The following is a 22,007-nucleotide window of genomic DNA, read 5'->3' as shown; positions in this document are numbered from 1 at the left end:
TTTTTCAAGTCTGGGGCAAAAGGTCACTTCCTGTATGAATAAGGCCTCTTCGTATCTTTTAAAACACTCTTTCATATTAATGAAATTATGAACACGCCATAGCTCGTTTCTGATGCTAGAATAAAGGCGTTAGGCCTACTGAAACACAAGAAGCTGCGTGCGTTTTTTTTTACAGCGATTGCAAAGGTTGTGGTCCAACCACAATGAGAAAAGGTGCTGACACCTGGATGTAGACATGCAGGCGCCAACGTGACTGCATGTGTGTTTGATATTGGCATAATAACTAATAACTAATACCATAACCGTGCTTTATTAAAACAGCAAACCTAACAAAAATAAGGAGGAATCTCTTTATCATGCTTGAAGTTTATTAAAATCCAGGCAAGACAGAGTTTCAACTGGCCCTTATTAAAATGCAATTCAACCATAAACGTCATGTTTGAAAATGATTTCAAAATGAATGAAACTCTAACTATTGAAGTTAAAATGACGATCATAAATATGACATATGTCCATCTCAAGTTTCATATATTGTGATTTTGATACATTGAAAAAGTGATCAAATTTAATCAAAACATATATTTGTTGTTAGAAAGCAAACATTTGGCCTTATTCCTCTAACGGCAATATTCCTTTTCCCCACCCAGCTAGCATCTTGAATCAGGTGGTCCGCTATCGGCTGTCCTACCCGTGGTGGTTACCTTTGACAGGGGCCTTTATCACAACTGATGACATCATGGGGATCAACCAATAAGCATGACCACATCTGGTCACCTGGGGAGATGGGTTGGTTACCAGGCTGAACAGCAGTGACCACATCTGATCACCTGGTGAGATGGGTTGGTTACCAGGCTGAACAGCAGTGACCACATCTGATCACCTGGTGAGATGGGTTGGTTACCAGGCTGAACAGCAGTGACCACATCTGATCACCTGGTGAGATGGGTTGGTTACCAGGCTGAACAGCAGTGACCACATCTGATCACCTGGTGAGATGGGTTGGTTACCAGGCTGAACAGCAGTGACCACATCTGATCACCTGGTGAGATGGGTTGGTTACCTGGCTGAACAGCAGTGACCACATCTGATCACCTGGTGAGATGGGTTAGTTACCTGGCTGGACAGCAGTGACCACATCTGGTCACCTGGTGAGATTGGTTGGTTACCTGGCTGGACAGCAGTGACCACATCTGATCACCTGGTGAGATGGGTTAGTTACCTGGTGAGATGGGTTGGTTACCAGGCTGAACAGCAGTGACCACATCTGATCACCTGGTGAGATGGGTTGGTTACCTGGTGAGATGGGTTAGTTAACTGGCTGAACAGCAGTGCCGCTGCAATCCTGTCAGCATAACGAGAGAAAAACAAAAAACAAGAGTATGTGTGTATGAGTATTCATAGCTTCTTACAGACGTTTTTGTGGCTTTATTCTAGAAACATTTTTGTACCCTCAAAAAAAGAACGGTCCAATACCTCAATCTTTACTATTTAGAGTGAGGATTTGGTCATGATCTTAGTCACTAGTTGTTAGGTACTCTCTTCTCTTCTGTAATGCACTGGTGGAATTGTTCAGATAATTTGTTGTAACAATATTATACAATCAAATATTTCTAATTGGAGTGCAAATATAGCAACAGCATCAATATTGAGTTTTAAATGAAGAATTCTAAGAAATGCCTGAATGGAAATAGAGTTGCATCAGAGCTATCGCAGAGTGTGAAAAGCCGCCGAGACCATGTGATGTTCATTTTTCTTATCTACTCACGTGAGATTCTAAAACCAGAGATAAGGCAGCTGTGGTGTGTCCTCAACTAATCACATGCACAGTTATATGCAGTGTCGACCCCGTCTTGGTGGGGGGAGGTGATGTATGGACTCACGTAAGCAAAGTATAATTTTGCACTCAGCATGCAACCAAAGTTCTGACATCCTTATCCATCGAGAATCTGATGCTATCTAAGCATAATTCAGAAATACATCCAATAATATCACACCCACAGCAGGATGTTTGTTTAATTTCTGAAAGGCATTTCCTGGTCTAGGACACTCAACTCACAATCGGACACGAAGAGTCAACAAAGACGTGCCATGATATAAGGCAGGACAAGGCTGTAGCGAGGCAGGTTCATTCATATTGCACCCTTCGAATACAAATTTCATTTAGTGCTTTACATGGACAGAGAAACTTCAAAAACACACTATACCAAAAAAAAAAAGGCTTTCATGGCTTTATCTCTTTCCCAGACAACACAGGTAAATGTATAACAGCAGCACGTGGTTATTTGTCTTATATAATTGTCAAGATAGTATTCTATGCCATTTTATCACTGTTACCGAAGTAACAGTAAAATTTTAGCCGGGGTCGGGGCCTGTGGATTGTTCAGGGGCCTGTGGCTTGGCTAGTCGAGTTTCTCTGTTTTTCTTCGTTTTGCGTCACAGTTGCGTCCAAGTCGACGTTGTTCGCCTAATTTGAAACGCCAACTGACATGGCATGTGTTATACAACATTGCTTATTGTAATGCTCATAACAGTTACACAACAAGGGTACTAAAACCGTAACCGTGGGGATAACACGCACCCCCCTTTCCTAAAACATGAATCACATCAGAAACAGTGGGCTCGTTAAGACACACACAGACACACACTCACAAACACATGCACCTATACACACACACACACACACACACACACACACACACACACACACACACACACACACACACACACACACACACACACAAACATCCTTTGTTATCACACCAACATCATGATGTAGGTATTTTTTTTTCTAAATGGCATTTCCTGGTCTATGAAAGACAAGGACAAGCTTTAGCAAGGGAGGTTGATTTATATAGCACCCTTCAAACACACATTATTTTACGAGTACGAGAGTACAGAGTTTATTTTGACCAATTAGAACATTACAAAAAATACAAAACAACAAAATAAATAGCTTTATCGCTTATGACCACACGTAATTGTTTATGTACAGATAATAAATAGCATCCATTTGTCAGGGGGGGGGGGGGTGGGTGTTGATGAATGCTGTGTGTTGTCTCATTTGTGTACGTGTAACTGTTTAATGTCATATGTTGTCTTATTTGCGTTTATGTCTTATTGGTGTATGTTGTCTTATTTTTGTTTAGGTCAAATGTAGTATGTTGTCTTATTTGCGCATATGCCAAATTGTTTTCTATATGTCTATCCGTTTGTTGTATAATTCATAAAATAAAAAAATTATCACAAAAAAAAGAACCCTTCCACTATAAATGAGCTCTGCAAGGCCCGCACCATGGGGTTCTTGGTTTGGACCTCCCGAGAGAGGTTCTTCTGGTCAGACTTTGCATGTTCCAGTCTGGTTCATGTGGTTCCACATCTCCCACAGCATGATACAGATTATCTTAGCTTAGCCTTCCTGTTTGTGTTCCAAAGCAGGGAGGCATACACTTTATCTTGTGCATTGCAAATTAGTTTGTATCCATGTGATATACTTTCAAGTGTTGCAGTCGATGCTTGGAAGTATGGTTTCGTTAAGTCAGCTCCAATAATAAAGTACTTGTGTCAACAGAAGGCCCAGTAGTGCCATGCAGTTTGAGGTCTGCCTCCTCGACAGTGAGCTCTCCCCTCAGGGGAAGAGCTGTGTGCCTAGTGGAGGTCTACAGGCTCCAGACGTGAACACGTTTGTCTGCTCCGGCAGAGAAAAGCCTGGAAGCAGAGGCTGGACTCATGGCCAAGTGCAGGACTCGGTCTGTGTGACCTGGAAGAACAAACAATAAAAATGTGTTTTTTGATTCCTCACTGAGTTTTGGATACCTTACCTCAGAAGAGGTCTCATCCACCAAATGTCCAACTAGGACCCTGAAACAAACCATTAGTGGGTCTGGGCTGTCGATCGCAACACGGACCAGGATTTCCCCTACCTTTCAGCTGGTGGCTCCTGTCCAGGGAGGTTGGATTGTCAGCAGCCCAGCAGCTGATGTTGTGGTGGGGGAGACCGTGACCACACACCAGTGACCTCTTCTCCTCCGCCCACAGCAGGGAACAGATCTGAAGAGAAGCGCTCAGCTGCATTAAATTGAATGTTGATTCAGATAAGGTAAAGATGCTACTTTTTTGATCCTATCTGGGAAATTCAATAGCAATTGAGAACAGAAAAGTAAAACTACAAAAATATGCAGAAAATATGTCTATACACAATACAGAGGCAATGGTCTGGATAGGAGCAAGTTACAGTAATCAAAGTTTTTCCTGGAAGTCTTCACCAATCTCTGTATACATATACACCAATACACACTAATGTATGTGCCAAGTGGAAGCCCAGAATCATCCACAAACTTGGTTTTATATTGTCCTCATGTCTCATGTGTCTACCTGGGAGTTTGTTGCGTAAGAGTTGACGCATGAGGCTGATTGGGTGTCCCATATTCTCAGCTCTCCGTCCCGCCAGCCTCCTCCTGTAGCAATCACATGCCGTTGCCACGGACACCATCCCATCGCCTGTGCACACATAAATATGTGTGGATACACAACACACACACACGCGCACACACACATACACATACATTCAGACACACACACACACACACACACACACACACACACACACACGTATACAGACAACCCCACACGCATTCAGAGAGATATGCATGAACTAAGTTTATGAATCTCACCAAAAAGAGGTGTATCCATCATTGTTTCACGCTTTAATCATCATTAGCATGGGCTAGCTCATTACACACATGCAACAGGGGAACATCTTTGAAGGCAGAAGTCAAAAAATAACTAGTTTTATTGTTATGACGGAATGTTTGATAAATCTGGGCCACACACACACATCCACGTAGATATAAAAAACAAAAACAAAAACAAGTCAGGACTCGGCCAGCCGGCTCCCCGGTGCCTCTGGTTCTCCTCCCGGGGGGCCTCACCTTGACGGCGCTGGGCTGCTTCATCGTCACCAGGGGAGGTCGCAGCGGCTTGGCCGTCTGGCTCGCCGCCGCCGCCGCGACGTCCCCGTCCCAGACGGAGAGACGGCCGTCCTTGGAGCCGCTGGCCAGCCGGTCCTCTCCGGGGGACCACTGCAGGCTGCACACGCCGGCCTGCTGGTCCGCCGCGCCCACCAGGGCAGAGGGGACCCGCAGGTCGTGGTGGTGGATGCGTCCCAGAACAGACCCACTTCATCCATGTCGGGGGGGGGGGGGGGGGCATATGGTGATGATGTGATTATTGTGAAACCTCACCATGTGACACAGTCAGGAAACTGTAACAAATAACAACGAGCAAAAGAAGTCTCTTTGAATGACTATCTTAGTGCAGCGTCTAGGTGACAGAATTGGTTTCAGAGAAAAGATTTTGAGCTAGAACATTTGCCGCATCGTAACTGTGATAGGATATGGTCAAAAGAAGAAAGACGAAAAGTAAAACACAATCTGTCTCAGGTTCATAGGTACACACGTGCACACGCACATGCATCGACACGCGTGCACACAAATACTCTAACCTGCTGAGAAGGTTCTGCTTCCAGGAAAGCGCGCCCACCCCGGACAGATGCGGCCTCAAACACCCCAGGGTGATCTTTGTCTCTACATCCCACAGCTGAACAGTCACAAGAGACAGAAACACGTCGCAAGGTTGACACCAGGGACCACAAACCACTTTCAGAAGTCAGTTCACACGCCAGCCCCTTACGTACCCTGCTACCGAAGATGATTGTGCATATTCTATTGGCAATAAGGAGGAGAATAAGGAAAATACACTATATATATGCAGCCCCCTTTTAAAACAAGGTTTGTAAAAGTGCTTTGACTTGCGGAATGATCTAACCTGTATCAGCCCCTGCCTGGTCCCGATGCTTAGCAGTCTGCCGTCTACACTCCAGCAGAGAGAGGAGACGGCCTGCCTCGGCCGACCGGCCCTCCCAGGCAGGCTGTGTGGGGCTGAGCCTTGTGCTGGATGCACGTGCCCCTCCAGGGACTGTGTTTCTGAGTTCCACAGATAGACGTCGGAGCCCAGGGCCAGGGCGATCAAACCAGTGCAGCTACAGGCCAGGAGGTTTGAGTCTGTAAAGAGAGATATTGAAAAAAGGAAAATAAACCCAAATAAAACACATATACATGTGTTTGTACCCAATTGAATAACCTCAAAACACGTGTTGTTTGAATATACAATAGGTGTTTGGTAGTGTGGGTGTAGGTGTTTGTGTCATGGGTCTCAAGAGTTTCTTTGGTAGGAATGAGTGACTAACAGTGGCCCTCAATTACATTTCCTGCTTGTTGAAGATGAACTCTCATGTCGGTTTGGTTCTGCTGTAATTCTACATTATTTTTCAGTTAGACCACTGAAACTATGGTGTGGGACTTTGAGAAGCAGAGAAACACTCCCAAATACTGCTGTGTCATAAACAAGACAATGTGAACTGTTGACCGGTTTTACACACGGTATATCAAACTAATTTACCTCCTGGGATTAATAAAGCACACCTTATGTAGACCAATCGTCAATATCAAGGCTTATTTTTAAGGAACACAGTGTGTGTATTATGGTCTAGTGCAGGGACAGTTTTAAAGGAACATGGCTTGTGTACTATGGCTCGGTGCAAGGCAGTTTCAAAGTAACGTGAGATGTGAATGATTGCCCAGTGCTAGACCGTTCTAAAGGAACATGGTGTGTATGTATTATGGTCGGGTGCAAGGACAGCTGACATAACAAAGCAGCCTGGCACTGGTCTCTTACAGTAGTCGTTGAGCAGCGAGGGAGCAGCTAATTTCATGGCCGCCTTGCTCTGTGGCTCAAGAGACTCTCGACTCAGTACTGCAAAGGGCTGGAGGTGAGTGCCGCCATTTTGGTTCCATTCTGCAATAGAACATAAACCTGTCTTTCTTACTTTTGATAGACTGATGTACTGTGTGCATGATTGTGCGTGTGTGCGTGTGTGTGTGTGTGTGTGTGTGTATGTGTGAATCTGTGGGTGCCTGTGTGAATGAGTGTGTGTGTGAGTCTGTGCATGTTAGAGAGGGTGTGAGGTGTTTGTTTGTGTCTGCACGCATGTGTGTGCAGTGCAAGATTACCATCAGTGTTTGTGTTTCCCTCTTCTGCTACAGCCCACAGCCAGCCCTGTGAAAAATTGTGTTAGTGTTGTTTTTGTGGTTGTCATCATCATCATCATCATCATCATCATCATCATCATCATCATCATCATCATCATCATCATCATCATCGTCATCATCATCATCATCATCATCATCATCATCGTCATCATCATCCTCATCATCATCGTTACCGCCATGTTATCAAATTAGCTCTCTCAATCTTCTGCACACACCTTCCTTGTGGCATTGCGTGTTTCGGGCCTGCTTCGTATAGAGAAGACGGGTGGCGGGATAGGTGGTTCGTCAGTACGACTCTTCAAATCAGCTTCAACTTCCACCTCTGCACCTAGAAGCATTGGTTTTCTTTATTTGTTTTGTTTTGTGTTTTGTATAATTTATGCGTTTTATGAGCGGAAAAAAATACATTGCACTCAATATATAATATCAATATGTAATTTATATAATATATACAATATAAATATAAATGTATATCATTATTGCCTGTATATTAAATAATGAAAGGAAATAAATTATAATAAAACACCTTGCAGACTTTTATTTGTGACGTCTTGTGTTGTTTCGGTTGTTGAATCCCTCGGTGGAGAGTCCATGGCCAACCTTTGACGGACTGTGTCAAACTCATAGCAGGGAGAACAGCACCGCCCAGTGGCTAACGGAGTACTGGCCAGCGGTGCTCCATCACTTCCGTGACCCCGACAAATTCTTCTCCGGAAACGTTTGTAACACGCGTGATTCGATGGTGGATTATTTATCTAAAATAAAACGAAAGGATACAATGAAAAATGTTTGTTGATGCATAGTTAGATAGTACTTTGATTTAGGAAGTAGAGCTAATTTACGAGGTCATAGCATGTGAAATCTGATCCCGAACAGGCTCGCTGCAATATGACGTAAAGCCCCTTTTTTTTAAGGAGATTTACTCCTCCAACATGGAGGCTCTGGGGGGCTACCCTACGAAGTCGTCTAAAGTCAAAGTAAATAGGTACACGGTCCTTTTAAGCATGACAGTTGGCGTTGGCTGTTTATTTCTTCTTCAGACCAAATTGTTTACGCCGAGGAAACCAAAGGATTTTTATTCTTTCGAAGTCAAAGACGCAAAGGGGAGAACCGTTTCCTTGGAGAGGTACCGTGGAAAAGTAAGTTGGACCCTGCTTCCAACTATTTTAGTCGACATGCTTTAACTGTTCAGTTCATCATCACACATTGTACGTTCAGAACACAGATAGATGTGATCAATAGCCGAGTGTGGACGATGTTGGGTAACAGACATGTTATTATTATGTTCTGCACAGGCGTCGTTGGTTGTCAACGTGGCGAGTCAGAGCGAGCAGACGGAGGAGAACTACCGTTCACTGCAAGAGCTCCACCGAGAGCTGGGCACGTCTCACTTTAACGTGCTGGCGTTTCCTTGTGGGCAGTTTGGCCTCACCGAGCCGTGGGGCACCCGGGAGATCGAAGCATTCGCCAAGTCCACCTATGGCGTGACCTTCCCCTTCTTCAGCAAGATCAAAATAATGGGCTCCGAGGCTGATCCTGCTTTTAAATTCCTCACAGGTCAGTTTAGGGCGTTTATTTACCATGAGTCTAACATTTTTCGGTGTTTATCATTGCATTGAGTTGTGTCATTCTAATGGCATTTAGGCCTGGACTGGCTGCGATGGTTTGCGCTATAGGCCTATATATAATATAAATATATACAATATAAAATATTATTGATAACCAATGTTGAACGTTTTTTTTCTCAGAATCTGCAAAGAAAAGCCCAAAGTGGAACTTCTGGAAGTTTCTGGTCAGTCCGGAAGGGAAAGTGGTTCGATTCTGGCGAACGGAGGAGCCCATGGAGAGCGTGCGTCAAGATGCCGTGGCATTGGTGCGCGACATTATTCTCAAGAAAAGAGTTGAACTGTGACACTTTTTTTGTACTCCTTTGAATGACACCGGAGTGGAGTGGACATATTTGAAAGAGTGTATTTCCAGACAAAGAAATAGTCCTAGTGCTGAGGAACCTAGAAGTGTGCTAGACTCAAACCAGTAGCACGGAAATGTGTCAAAGGGTTCTCAGCGGTCATGTTGAAAGCATCAACAAGAACAATCTGGATGTGCATATGTTTATTGTGCTGATTGCAACGGTGAAGAGGTGCTCAGACACACGTGTCAGTGTGCACCTAACCATGTGCTCATCCCCATCTCCTATAACCACTTTGTACACACAGTATAGCTGACTACATTTGGACCGGGAGAACCTTTGAAGATGTCCATGCCGAGTGGAGCTTATTCGAATTAATAAAACACATTTCTGTTAAGTCTCTTATGATCTCTTCTAGTCTGCATTTTGACCGATTTTAAGAGATTATCTATCTATCATAGGTGTCAATTGACATGATTGATCGATGCATCTCAGTGCACCAGATCTGACCTTGAGGTGGAGGTCTGGTGTGTTGCCTTGCTGTGTCGTTGGGGATCGAACCACAGACATCCAGTCAATCTGACTAGTGAAAATGTAAATCTTATTAAGAATAGAAATTCATGCTATTTCATTTTTTTATTGTAAAAATGACATTTAAAAAAAAAAATCGTATCTTGTGGCATTAAAGATAGATAATACGAAGAATATAGAACTAGAAATTCTAAATACAACCAACAAAAAACATTGACCGACATGTATAGTCATTTGGTAGAGTTTTTATTAGATTTCTATAACAAATAGAGCAAATCTCATTTCAAACGTTGCATATTTTTCATTGTAAAAGGACTGTTGTTCAATATGAAGTGTTCCTCCTCATAACCAGTTGAAATCGGAGTGGCCTCAGTGGGAGGAGACAGCACCTTACTGGTTTCCATGGATAGTAGGAGGGCAGTAGCAGGTAAGCTGGCAAACACACAACAAACCAGCTAACAAGACACTGCCTTCCAGCCGACCCACTCTCAGCACTGCTTCCTGGACCAGTCCCGTCACTCCCTCAACTGGCTTTTGCAGTTGAAAGACCGCGGACATGTCTTAACTGAACTCAACGCATCAGATCAGATACGTCCTTAGTTGCACATTTTTACGTGTGACTGAGATATGCAGAAGGCCTGATAGGCCTCAAACGTTGTCGTGAGCATAATAGGGGGACTTGAAAACGTATAAATAGTGTGATGTAGTCTCAGGTAGCAAGTCAGGATCCAGAGCATTGTTAGTTGACCAATAATACGTCAACTAACATTGCACTGCCTCCAAACCAGCCACAACTTAAAAAAATAGAACATAAATTGACCAAGTGATTCCATACAGCTGCACAGACTTTATTGTTTTCAAGACGGACTTACAGATCTTACTGGGATTTGATTGATCGTGGGATTCAAAAAATTGAAGTGTTTTAACAAATGATGCGTCGGCAAAGGCAACAAGGAGTGTCTGACCGCTGCCATAAGCACGGCTCCAGTGCCACAACATACACTCCATCCTAGAAGTATTGAGTCCATTATTATACTGCGGTGTGGTGTTTATATAGAATGTAGACCCTCACCTTCTGGGCGGACAACTCCAAGGGACAGTGTTTCCTCTTTTCTACAAATTCTCCGCGAAGCATCCTTAGGTTTATTTTCTTCTTCCCATCCCAACAGGAGAAGGGAGATTTCAACAAGTCCTTGGTTCCCACCCAAAAGTCCGAATATAAAGTTGTTGACGGAAGAATCCCCATGCAATAGGCCTATAGCCTACTCTAAAGTGAAATGCACGGCCTGCATTATCAACACACTTGGTTGCGCATGACATGCCATGCGCACCTGCTCTGCCTTCTCGTGGGCGATATCTGCCCCTAAATAAGCGCCCCGGGCGGACTGCAGCGCGGGAAGCACATCTCGAGGCACGCCATTGGCGGTTTAAGGGCTTTAATGGGGGGATTGTGTGTTCTGTGATTTTCTTAGTGTTGTGAGTTCCCCTGGAAACTAACTTGGAAAATGAAAGCAACGCAACAAAGTTAGATTTGTCATCGGTGTCATGTAACAGGACGCATGCCAAACAATCATAATAGAGTTTTAATTGTGGCTGCTTTTTTAGCAGGTGGCAACACTTTTTTTTATTTCAAGTCGATTTGGATTGAGAACATACCAACATTAATATCATAACCAATACGATGAAGTGTACTTTTATTATTTATAAATAAAAAATATATAATAAAAAAATCACAATAAGTCATAATCATTAGTCGACCTGCTCACTTGTTATTGTCACAGCTATTTGTTACATTACCAATGTGGCATGTGTTTGGTCCTCTTATTATTTGATTGTAATTATAGGTGCCTTTTTTGGTGCCACACAGCAAAAATCCCAGTGTACATGGTACTCTATGGGTGTACATGTAACACTCACTTCGGGGTACATATAGGTCCAAGAGTTCAGTGTTCACTGAACACTGTTAGAAGTGCAAAATATGTACTCCAAATTTAGAGTTACATTTGAACACTTTGAGAGTGCAAATGTACTCTATTAGTGGTACTTTTGGGCACTCATTCAGTGCTTCCTTACACCTGCAGTGTAAACCTAGAACACCAGAGAGAAAGAATATGTACTCCAAGTCAGTGCTTTGTAGCACTTCGCAGAGCTGATTATTTAATACTTCTAGAGTGAGAATGTACTCTGACTGGTGTACAACCAACACCTTTGAGGTGAATTGTCAACACTTCATGAATGAATAGTCTACACATTAGATTCTTGAAAACATTTTTATTGATGCTGTTGTTGTTTTTACAGTGCATACATTTACTTTAATTTTTTTCGATCAAGAACCATATTTAGTTGTACATTTATGTAACCAACAACTTGAACAACTTGAACAAGCACAACTCGTCAACTTTTAACAGTGAAACATTTGTCATATCCCTCTCTCACATGAAAAGAATGAAAATTAGTTTAACATTTAGATGATGTAACTAACAACTTGAACTTGAAAGTTTAGAAAATAAAGAAAATAAAGGTGTGCCTGGCAACCAATCAACAAGTTGCTTACAGCAACACATGCACAGGCACCACATACTTGTCATCTCTGTCCAACCCATAAGTTGTTTGCAAATCAAATGGCTTAAACAAGCACAACTCATCAACTTTTAGAACTGAAATATTTTTGTCATTTCCCTGTCTCACATTAAAAGAATGAAAATGTTCTGCAAAACAAAGTGTTTCAAAGTCCTCTGCTAGAAGAAAATAGTCTCCATTAAGTAAAAAAATTTCTCTTATCAGGCTAAACACTGGCAAATCCTCTATGTTTGAGCAAACCAGAAGGCCTGGGCGATATTCTGTCCCAAAACAAGTGATCCAAGATGTCACATCAACTTCACAGTCCAAGTCAACCTGTAGTTCTTCAGCAATTATCTCACCATTTTCTATGGCATTGAGCTTAACGGTTTTCACTGGCCCACAGTCAATACTTTTGAAAGGTGTTGATTCCCAATGAAATGCTATAGACATCTGATGCTTTTTAGCCAACGACTTTGTTATATTTTTGAAATTTTTGATTGTGTTCTTGAAAAACCTATGCTTGGCTTCATATCGCATTGTCCAAACATGAAGAATTGGCCCTATTTTTCGAATGGACCTGGGATAATGAGTCATGAAATGATGTTTAGGAATCAGTTTGCGATGTGGATAAAGCTGTTTGAAAAGTTGATGATGTTCAACAATGAGATGCTTCAGACATACAGTCATGCCATCAGTAACGACTGGAGAAAATACGATGTTCATAATTTGCAACAGAAGCAGCAAGAGTCTCCAGTGTGCATTTCCTTCTTGTACAACATCTCCAAATATCAAGGGCATATTCCGGATCAAGCAAAATGTCTGAATGGCATTAAGACCAATGCCGTTTCCAGTCTGCTCCAAGTTGATTCTGGTTGGTCGGTTTTTTTCGCTCAACAAAGCCATAATTGTATGAATATATCCGGTTACAAACATCTGTCTTGGACATGATGTTGTCTGTGAGGTAACCAAAGAGCAACTTTAGCTCAAATTGCCCCACTCCTTCCAATATGTCATGCATAATGTCTACAGCATAGTTGTCAGAAACATGAAAGTACTGTAGATCATTGAGTAAACACGTTCGCTTCACTCCAAATGTTGAAGCCAGTGTAGGATCTGCCATGAGGTCATTGCAATGCTGAGCATGGAGGGCTTTATTGCGGAACGTTATTCTTGGATCATCATCACTAAAAACTGTCTGCGCGGTCTGTTTGTCTATCAGACAATAATGGCAAAAATAGTTGGCATTGAATGATTCAACATACCCAAGAAGTGTGTGCAATCCCAAATTGTCCCCAGTTACTTGAGCAATTGTGCCGCAAACTGGTTCATCAGAGAAAGGGAGTTCCACTCCTGTGCACTCAAGGACTTTCAGATCATGTACAAGAGGCTCCAAGATGGCATCAAATCCATACTTCTTTATATCAGCAGTGTGAAAAAGTGCCAGAAGATGAATATTCATTAGAGCTGAGTTTATCTTTGGAGACAGATTTCGTAAAACAAAGTATATACTTCCAATCTTATGGATACCATGCTTGGATCCAAGTGGGTTTGCCATTTCAAAATCGTCGTAGAATATCTGTATTTGGAGAGAGTTTGGTTTTTCAGAGAAAAGGGGGTGATCTTTAAAATAGTTCCCATCACAGAAATCTTTATAAACGCCTGTTTTCTCACAAGGCTGCAAAATATAATCACAAATATCCTTGTTGTGGAATATGAATTTCAGTGTTTCCAATAGAGGAATGTACACAAATTTGTCTGTAACAGGAACTTGTTCGTATGTGCCAGTGTCTCGATTCCTTCTGGTGTCATACCTCACTCCTAGAGCGACCTCAACAGGTTCTACAAGACGACATTTCTCACTGAAATATTTTTTCAATTTTGCCTCAGTGTTTAGTTTGCTAAATGGATTTTCAAGACTGTCAAAGTATTCATCAAATTTTGCTCTCATGCCCTCATCGGGTAGTAATTTTATCACATCTTCTTTAACAGTTGAATGCAATTCCTCTACAAGCTCCTCCATATTTGCAACAACAGTCTTTACAACATTAGTAGCCACACCACTGCTTTGGAGTTTTGCAATAAGGGATGCACACATTTCTTGGGTATGTTGCCTGTTCTCAATACAACTTTGAGAATTCACTGGTTGCTCTGAAATTAAAGTTGATACTGTTCGCTGATCATGTACAACAACTGAAGGAGTAACTGGTTCATTAATAGCTGGATCTAGAATTTCAGCATTATGCTTGCACTGAAGATGTTTTCTGAAGCCTGAAAAACTACAAAATCTGTGACGGCATCCATTCTGGTCACACACCAATTGAAACTGCTTACCAGGAAAAAAGGCATGGGAAACTTTGAGATGGCGGACCAACAGCTGAATGCTGTGAAAAGCGGATTTGCACACAAAGCATCCAAACATCATAAGTTCAGTTGAGGAGCTTTGCCCTGAGGTCCTTGACTCTGGGAGTTTCGTGAGAGAGTCCGATGTCAATGTTGTATATGGTGGTCTGCACAAATGTAAACATGCTGTTTAAGGCCTGGTCATAGGAGACACCAAACACATAATGTGCCTTGAAAAGTTCATCAAAGGCTGAGAGGGAAGACCTGGCATTGCAGGGAAGGAGCCCATTATCCATCGCAATGTAGTACTGATGGATGCTGTTTCTTGCCGTCCCAACTGCCAGGATGTAGGGCTGCCTCCGCTGGTCTGGACCAGAGTGTTCCTGAAGGCTGCGACTTGACTGTAAGATGACAAAAAGTACAACCTTTTTACTGATTTTATTTTCACAAGGCCTCGACATGGAGATGCACTGAAAAGAAACTGGTGCATTGCAAAAATAATTACCTCCACACCATTCATTCTTTAGAATTAAAAAAGGAACTTCAACTGAACTCTATCCTATGAGAAGTCGCTAACTGTTGTGTTTACATATCATCACTTGCAATTCATTCTGGTATTTGTGGGACATCACTTGTCTAAGTGCTGGAGGTTTTGAAGACATTTAATTTCAGATATTTCCTAACTGAGGATTGTTCTATCCAGTATGCATGTTGAACAGTCATGCTACCGCATTTCTCTCTACCTGTGAGAAAATTCCCTTGCATCAAGTGAAAGGTACAATAATTAGCCAAAACATGTCTGTTTTGTTTGGTTACACTACTGCATATTAGATAGTTTAAAGGTCCCATGGCATGCCACCAGGTGTGGCGTGATTAGCTGGTACAAGCCGTTTTGGAAATCTTCCCCTTATGACATCACAGGTGGGCGTGTCCACCAAGATGTGTGCTGGATAGATCAGTCTACCAGCCTACTCAGTGGACTGTACCAAACGTTGCTCATCTATCTGTCACACATATTAGGTGGACACGCCCACCTGTGATGTCATAAGGGCCAGATTTCCAAAACGGCTTGTAGCGGCTAATCACGCCACACCTGGCGGCATGCCATGGGACCTTTAAAAAAAAATTCTCAGGATACAATTACCTTGTGAAATTTGACCACACGATCAACAGCTTCCCGGATACTGAGTTTAACCGCTCCCTTCTTTCCACTTGGAGGTGGTGGAAGGAGGTACACCAGGAGGAGAAGTGAAGCCATGTCACTATCCCAACCTGAAGAGGAAGGGAGAGCATACTTTGAGCATGAAATACACCTGATGAAAGCACATGACACAACATAAAAGGTTCAAAAAGTTCTTGTCAATAAATAGTCAGCATCTAAAAAGGTGGCCAAATACAAACAGGTTATTTTATATCACTTACCTGGCACTTCATCATCCTCATCAGGGTTCTCCTCTGCAGACTGAATGAGGTCGTCAAGAAGGGGTGTCTTGTTGAGGTTTTTGGCTTGCTCTATTACTTTTACCTTCAGGAGTGTTCCCCATTTCTCAAGAAGTTTTGAAGAAGTCTCAGCACTAAACAACAGGTCAAAGTCCTGCAAGACCTAAAGGGGAGAAATTATGTGTAGGTTTATTTGATGGTGGTAGCAGTGGGCGGGAAATATCCTCAGCTTTGTGATGCTGTTTTTGACAGAATACATTTTAAACATAATTAACGTGAATTTACCAGGCCTTTCGTGTCAAGGAACCTTGGGAACAGTGTAAGAACTGTGCTGCATTGCTCAGGATCGTGGATCAGCTGTTGTCTGTGGTTGAAGGTTGCTTTCATTTTCATGAATATCTGTTCTTTGTCCGTGCTGTGTTTCAGTAGAGAAATGGCCTCGCAACATTGGTCTCCCTCCAGCTGGAGCTCTTTAGACACTTCTCTCTCCAACTGTGGTCCACTGCTGTTTGAGGTGTGAGAGCTCATTCTCCTAAATCCACTGCTACTGCTGCCACTGTTGAGGTCCCGCTGTGTGTTTTTAAGCTTCCATGCAATGTAGCCCTCGTTGCTATCTGCATCATAGAAATGTTCCTAAAAACAATAAAGTTGGAAAAAAAGAAAAAAAATTCAGCATGATTCAATATGGATACTGGTAGAAAGAATTGTTAAGATTTACCATCAAGAATATTAATTGATCCCTTGCTGCTTGTACACATAGCAAAGTTGGTAATAAAGAAGCCGTCCTACATTACTCCTAAGAAACTGCAAAAGTCTTGATAACTATAACATGAACATTTGAGTAACATTAACCACACTTAATATACCGGTACTCACATAGCCTTTTTTGGAGTAGGGGTCTTTTAGAGAAGGAAACAGTGTTACAATCCCCCATGCATACTGTGTTCTTTTGTCCTTTGGTGGAGCACGTCTGTGTGGAAAATGATAGGTTGCATTGACAGGAAAAATAAGAAAATCAGTATGGCAATTTACAATGGTCAAATACTATGAAAATACCATTCAATAAATCATGCACAGTAAAATATTTTACTTACCCATATTTTTCCACCATATCAGCAACAATGATGTTGACAAGTTCACGGCGTGTCCGGTCCTTAAATTCTCCTCTCATGGCATATTCTTTAAGTATCTTCTCCCCTCCAGGCTTTTGTTCCAGAACTCTCTTGACAAGCTTGACAACAGGAATAATAAAAAAGTAGATCAGCATAGCAAAAAATGTTATTCCAAAACATACAACATTTACAACATAAAGACAAATGTTCTCCAGAAAACAACACCTCTTTGGCCTGTGAAGAACTGTCATCAATATGCTGACTTTGTGTGGACTTCAAGATGGTGTCATCTGTGCACTGTCTTTTTGGAGACATTAGAAAGGAATTATCGATGGGCCATCTTTTTGAAGACATCAGAGAAGTATCACTCTCTGATGTGGGTGACGATAGTGACAAGGTGTCATTGCATGAGGATGGGACAGGAGAGTCTGAAAAGAGGGCACACAATATTTTTTAAAAACATTTTTCACTTGTGATTTCATTAATTGATCCACATGTTCTATTTAGAGGAGATGACTGGGTAGACAGGGAAAGTGTTTTCTTTTCCAGTTATAGATATGAGTTTTGATGGTTGATATGGCCACCTTTTAAGCACAACTCCTTTTTGGGAGGCAAAGTCGATTACAACGGCCACATGTTGCAACTGTAACCCTTCGATGGACAATACAATCAAATGACCATTTACCAGAGACTGAAAGAACATCAACAATCGTCCACAGGATGTCCGTTTTTTCCTCCAGGATGTCGGTGAAGACCTCTTCATCGACCTCTGTTCCAGTGTCATCCAGCACATATATGTCTGTCTCAGTGGAGATGCTGAACTTCACTTTAGCTTTGAATACAGAAAAAAGTTAATGAAGCCTGGAATGCATTTTACAGAGGTAAATAATGAGCTTTCAAGCTCTTTTATTATTGTAGTGTACCTGAATATTACATAATCCATGAAGCCCTCTCAATTCCCTATACAATGGCCACTCTGTGTTAGCTATCCAGAGTAGTTAAAGGCCATTTCCACTCATAATCAATGTTTGTCTCTGAAATCACGTCACCTATGATCAGTTCATCTCATACCATCCATACACCCAACTGCAGTGTGTTCTTTAGTTCAAGAAGCGATCATATTGTCAAGAAAGTTATACAATAAAAAAACCGCTGCAAGTATATATTACCTATGTTACCGGTTCTAGTGTTAAATGTGGTACTCAAGTAACTTACCCTCTTTGAGAAATTCTGAATGTGAGTCTCCATTAAGTTTAATGTACTTCTTCTTTCCGTGGTATTGCACTTTGAACAGCATTGTTGTCGTCCTTCCACTATTACAACAACAACAACAAGTATTTGTGTATTTGATTTAGCATCACAAAACACAGGTCAGTATGACTGCAACATTTGATTTTGTATCGTTATTTTTTAACAGAATGGAACACTTTGAAGGTTACAAAAATAGCTGCCAGTTAGAACATTGGTTGTGCCATTAAGGAACTCTGGCTGGCACATGGCATGAACATGTAAAAAAAAAAAAAGGGAAACAGTTTTTCATCTAAACAAATATTCACCCGTGCAAAACAATAATATACAGCTGTAGGTTATGCTGCGTTCGAGTATTCTCTGCGAACCGACTCGGATCTCAGATCTGACGCCACGCCCACACTTCAAGCGTTTTATTATTTCGCTCGGTCGTTGGAGGAAAACATGGACGCCACCCGGAAAGCTGTTATCGCGGTAGCATTGGCAGAGGACCAGGCGAGCCATAGTCAAGTCAAGTTTATTTATATAGCACATTTAAAACAACAGTAGTTGACCAAAGTGCTGTACACAAATACAATATATTTGTGTACATAGGCAGAGATACGGACGCAGTAAGGTATTGCAGTAATACGAGTGATTGAAATTACCATTTAAACCACCAAAGTGGTCCAAGCACAATGAAAACAGTTCATACCAAGCACAATGAAAACAGTTCATACTGTTTGAACTTACAGTTCAAACAGTTCATTTCGCTCGGTCACCACTGAGTTCAACCGAGATGGCGAGATCGCCCCCCCCCTCCCCCTCTGTTCCATTTGGGAACATGTTTGGTTTAATTTCGCTTGTTTCGTATATTTTAATTAATTAACCGAGCCGTTGTTTATCCTCTTTGAAATAAATTCGTCTCACTCCGCCGTATGATTTTATTTAGCGGTATCCTCCATGCTTGTTGCGTTGTGAGAGGGTGGCGGGGGGGGGAATGAGGTGTCTTTGCACATGGCTCGTTCGGAAGGACAGAGTGGAAGGGGGAGGGGTCGCGCTCACACAGATCCCGCAGTCGGAACATGGCTGTCTCTTTGGTGCACTTTACCACCTTCTTTCACCTCGATCAAGGCTTTGGTGCTCTCCTTGAAAGAAGGTGGTAAAGTGCACCAAAGACACAGCCATGTTCCGACGGGATCCGTTTGCGAGTGGTGGTGACGTACATCATACACGTCGAGAGCAGCGGGAGTTGTAGTCCACAAAGCGCCCCACACAAAAACTAACCGTATCAAACTCCTTCCCGCTAAATTATAGTTTTCTTTGCATGAAAAATTATCATTTAAATCCACAAACAACATATGTGTAATCCGGGGCATATAAAGACTGGGATCAGTAAATAATTACTTTCTCTCCATTGACTCCCATACATTTTTTTCGGTCTCATAGGTCCCATGAGCAATGGCGATTTACGCGCAGGCGTTAGCTAAATTGAAGACATGTGCCTCATTAGCATTGGCCATTAGGTTTGACGTTAGCTAAAATCGTTAGCATTTATAAGTTGGTTATCAGATCTAAAAGACGAAGAAATGCTTAATATTCTGCATTCAGGGTTTCTGCAGGTTTGAACAAGTTAAATTTAAGACTTTAATACCTTCTTAAGACCCATTATGAATACAATTTCTGACCTATACGAAGTACACACGCACAACTAACTATGAAACATAGAAACCCTGTGCATTATTCACTTGGTACTTTTCTTACCTGTTACATTGCCGTGAAGTTCAAAAATGGCTTCGTTGATTCGATCCTCGTCTCTAGTCAACCAACCGTCTCTGCCGAAACAGTTTGCCGCGTAGTGTGGAAGAGGACAAACGGTCACATGTCTCTAGATTCAACCAATGAGAAGGCGCAGCGACCCAATGACGAATCGAAACCTAACCGTTGGACACTCAGGGAGTCCATCATCCTAAAATATACACTGAAATTACTCTACACCAGCATTATACTTAGAGACAACACCCAAGAGTGTTTCTGGTACACCCCAAAAAATGTACTTAGTGCCTTTTCAACACCAAAGTGTATAAAATCTACTCTGGTCATGAATACTCTGGGATTTTAACACTTTGGCATTTGCTGTGCAGTAACAAAACATTTGTGGTTGGTGAGCTATAGGTCTTATGTTTCCGCGGGCAATTCTACCCTTTGGTGCACGTCTAGTGGCCTCTATGGCGCTAAGTGGGTTGAACGGCGCGAGAGGGACGGAGTTTCGCCACCTGCCACTTCCATATGCACTACCACCCAGAGCTCGTGCCTGGCCCTCCCTAACAGGTGCTGCACTCGATGATAATTAACAGATGCTTCCCATGTCACAGGGCCGAGAACACGCAGAAATGGGCTTCGTTTATCAGGCTTTAAGGTGGGACAACGTCCCGGCCCCCCCGGCACACACACACACACACACACACACACACACACGCACGCACGCACGCACGCACGCACGCACGCACGCACGCACGCACGCACGCACGCACGCACGCACGCACGCACGCACACACACACACACACACACACACACACACACACACACACACACACACACACACACACACACACACACACAGCCCCCGTAGCCTGGTCATTTGTAGGCATAATATTAATTGATTATTATTATTATTTTTTATTAATTTTGAAAAAGCAAAATGGCATGGTAAAGTCCAAAGAGGCGAGGCAAAACCACAGGTGCATTTAGACAAACACTTTTTTAGTATTAGTCTCCATAGAAATGTAGGGTCTGTTTCAATATTTTTGTTCTCTTCGCGCATTATTCCCCGAGGTTTGGCGGTAGCTTAACTGGTCAAATGTGTCATTCGCACACAGGGAGCTTAAACAAAGCCCATTAAAGGGCTCCCCATTTTCATTAGCCAGTGTTTAGCCAATGAGAAAAGAATGTGTTTCAGTGCCTCGAGACGCGCCCACGTAGCCAGGCTGAGGTTCCCTGCTTTACCAAGCGTCTTGTTTGCTTATCCTTGGTAACAAGGTTCTGACCGTTAACGGTAGGTATCTTTAGGACCAACGGCACGCATAACAAAGGCAGTTGATCTCTACTTAGCCGACAACCAGCAGTACACGTGGAAATCCGTTGCTCTCACATTAAATGTTGGATTTAGGATCAATTTGATGTGCATGTAATTTGCAGATAGGTCTACCTATTCAGCAGATAACTTGGTAATGGTAGGCCTCTATAGGCTATGTAAGCATATTCTTGGATTCAATTGCCTTATATCAAATAGGACCAAAATTACTGAATATAGCCTATAATTATTATATTTATTAATAGATTATTAAAGCATATTTTTCAGATTCAAGATTCCACTGTAAAATACTGGTTATAGTATTCATAATTATAATATTAACATCAGAACATCTATCGCTTATTCTGTGATGATTTAGTTCAGATTATGTGTCTATTTTTTAAGTTCCCTTGATTATACACACATCGCCACACGACAAGGCAGTGCTGTTATCAATATGTATTTTAATACGATGTAAACAGGAACATCAAATCCATTAGAATTCAACTGCAAATGAATGCAGGGATTCTCAAGCTGGTTTGGTTCTGTATGTCCAGTGGTGTGGGTACAATACATCATGTTTTGAATGAGCTCCATCACACAGACTTACAATGACTGCAAATGAAAGTGTTCAAACATTAAAATGAATGGCCTGTCAATGAATAGCGTCTTCTTTTCTTCATCAGTGGCGTGTCAAGTCACCTCA

The 22,007-nt window shown here is 42.2% G+C and overlaps 3 protein-coding genes across 4 annotated transcripts; 1 reads left to right on the top strand and 2 right to left on the bottom strand.

The window, feature by feature from the left end:
* Nucleotides 1–3,534: 3,534 nt before the first annotated feature.
* LOC130392349 (cell division cycle protein 20 homolog B-like) lies at nt 3,535–8,040 on the bottom strand. Its single transcript, XM_056602839.1, has 10 exons — nt 8,030–8,040; nt 7,981–7,987; nt 7,633–7,861; nt 6,733–6,852; nt 5,824–6,059; nt 5,501–5,601; nt 4,929–5,175; nt 4,372–4,497; nt 3,921–4,047; nt 3,535–3,757 (listed from the first exon to the last, which is right to left on the bottom strand). The coding sequence occupies exons 1-10, from the start codon at nt 8,038–8,040 to the stop codon at nt 3,657–3,659; spliced, it is 1,305 nt and encodes a 434-aa protein (XP_056458814.1). The 3' UTR covers nt 3,535–3,656.
* On the top strand, nt 7,849–11,232 carry gpx8 (glutathione peroxidase 8 (putative)). Its single transcript, XM_056602060.1, has 3 exons — nt 7,849–8,245; nt 8,402–8,663; nt 8,855–11,232. Exons 1-3 carry the CDS (start codon nt 8,039–8,041, stop codon nt 9,016–9,018), a joined length of 633 nt encoding a protein of 210 aa, XP_056458035.1. The 5' UTR covers nt 7,849–8,038; the 3' UTR covers nt 9,019–11,232.
* Nucleotides 11,233–14,531: 3,299 nt separating this feature from the next.
* LOC130392036 (uncharacterized) lies at nt 14,532–20,345 on the bottom strand. 2 transcript variants are annotated; one of them, XM_056602437.1, is made up of 10 exons: nt 19,992–20,345; nt 18,216–18,313; nt 17,686–17,832; nt 17,226–17,428; nt 16,983–17,119; nt 16,765–16,858; nt 16,174–16,521; nt 15,871–16,051; nt 15,593–15,720; nt 14,532–14,849 (listed from the first exon to the last, which is right to left on the bottom strand). In XM_056602437.1, exons 2-10 carry the CDS (start codon nt 18,295–18,297, stop codon nt 14,535–14,537), a joined length of 1,635 nt encoding a protein of 544 aa, XP_056458412.1. In that variant the 5' UTR covers nt 18,298–18,313; nt 19,992–20,345; the 3' UTR covers nt 14,532–14,534. The 2 variants fall into 2 exon arrangements, with proteins under 2 accessions (XP_056458412.1, XP_056458413.1); XM_056602438.1 differs by lacking the exon at nt 19,992–20,345 and having other exon boundaries at nt 18,216–19,985.
* Between the last annotated feature and the right edge of the window lie 1,662 nt (nt 20,346–22,007).

The sequence above is a fragment of the Gadus chalcogrammus genome, chromosome 11 (genome assembly GCF_026213295.1).
Source record: "Gadus chalcogrammus isolate NIFS_2021 chromosome 11, NIFS_Gcha_1.0, whole genome shotgun sequence".
Lineage (NCBI taxonomy): Eukaryota > Metazoa > Chordata > Actinopteri > Gadiformes > Gadidae > Gadus > Gadus chalcogrammus.
Note: the sequence above shows the minus strand (reverse complement) of the source record. Positions and strands in the feature narration are given on the sequence as shown.

Excerpts from the sequence above, each read along its gene's own strand:
- gpx8 (XM_056602060.1), top strand. The coding sequence starts at position 8,039 with ATGGAGGCTCTGGGGGGCTACCCTACGAAGTCGTCTAAAGTCAAAGTA. Across the intron at positions 8,246-8,401 it reads TGGAGAGGTACCGTGGAAAA|GCGTCGTTGGTTGTCAACGT; the intron begins GTAAGTTGGACC and ends TGTTCTGCACAG. Across the intron at positions 8,664-8,854 it reads TGCTTTTAAATTCCTCACAG|AATCTGCAAAGAAAAGCCCA; the intron begins GTCAGTTTAGGG and ends TTTTTTTCTCAG.
- LOC130392349 (XM_056602839.1), bottom strand. Across the intron at positions 4,048-4,371 it reads CTTACGCAACAAACTCCCAG|ATCTGTTCCCTGCTGTGGGC; the intron begins GTAGACACATGA and ends GCTTCTCTTCAG. Across the intron at positions 3,758-3,920 it reads CAGGAGCCACCAGCTGAAAG|GTCACACAGACCGAGTCCTG; the intron begins GTAGGGGAAATC and ends TTGTTCTTCCAG.
- LOC130392036 (XM_056602437.1), bottom strand. The coding sequence starts at position 18,297 with ATGCTGTTCAAAGTGCAATACCACGGAAAGAAGAAGTACATTAAACTT. Across the intron at positions 17,429-17,685 it reads TGATGTTCTTTCAGTCTCTG|ACTCTCCTGTCCCATCCTCA; the intron begins GTAAATGGTCAT and ends CCCTCTTTTCAG. Across the intron at positions 14,850-15,592 it reads GTGTGGTCAAATTTCACAAG|TCAAGTCGCAGCCTTCAGGA; the intron begins GTAATTGTATCC and ends GTCATCTTACAG.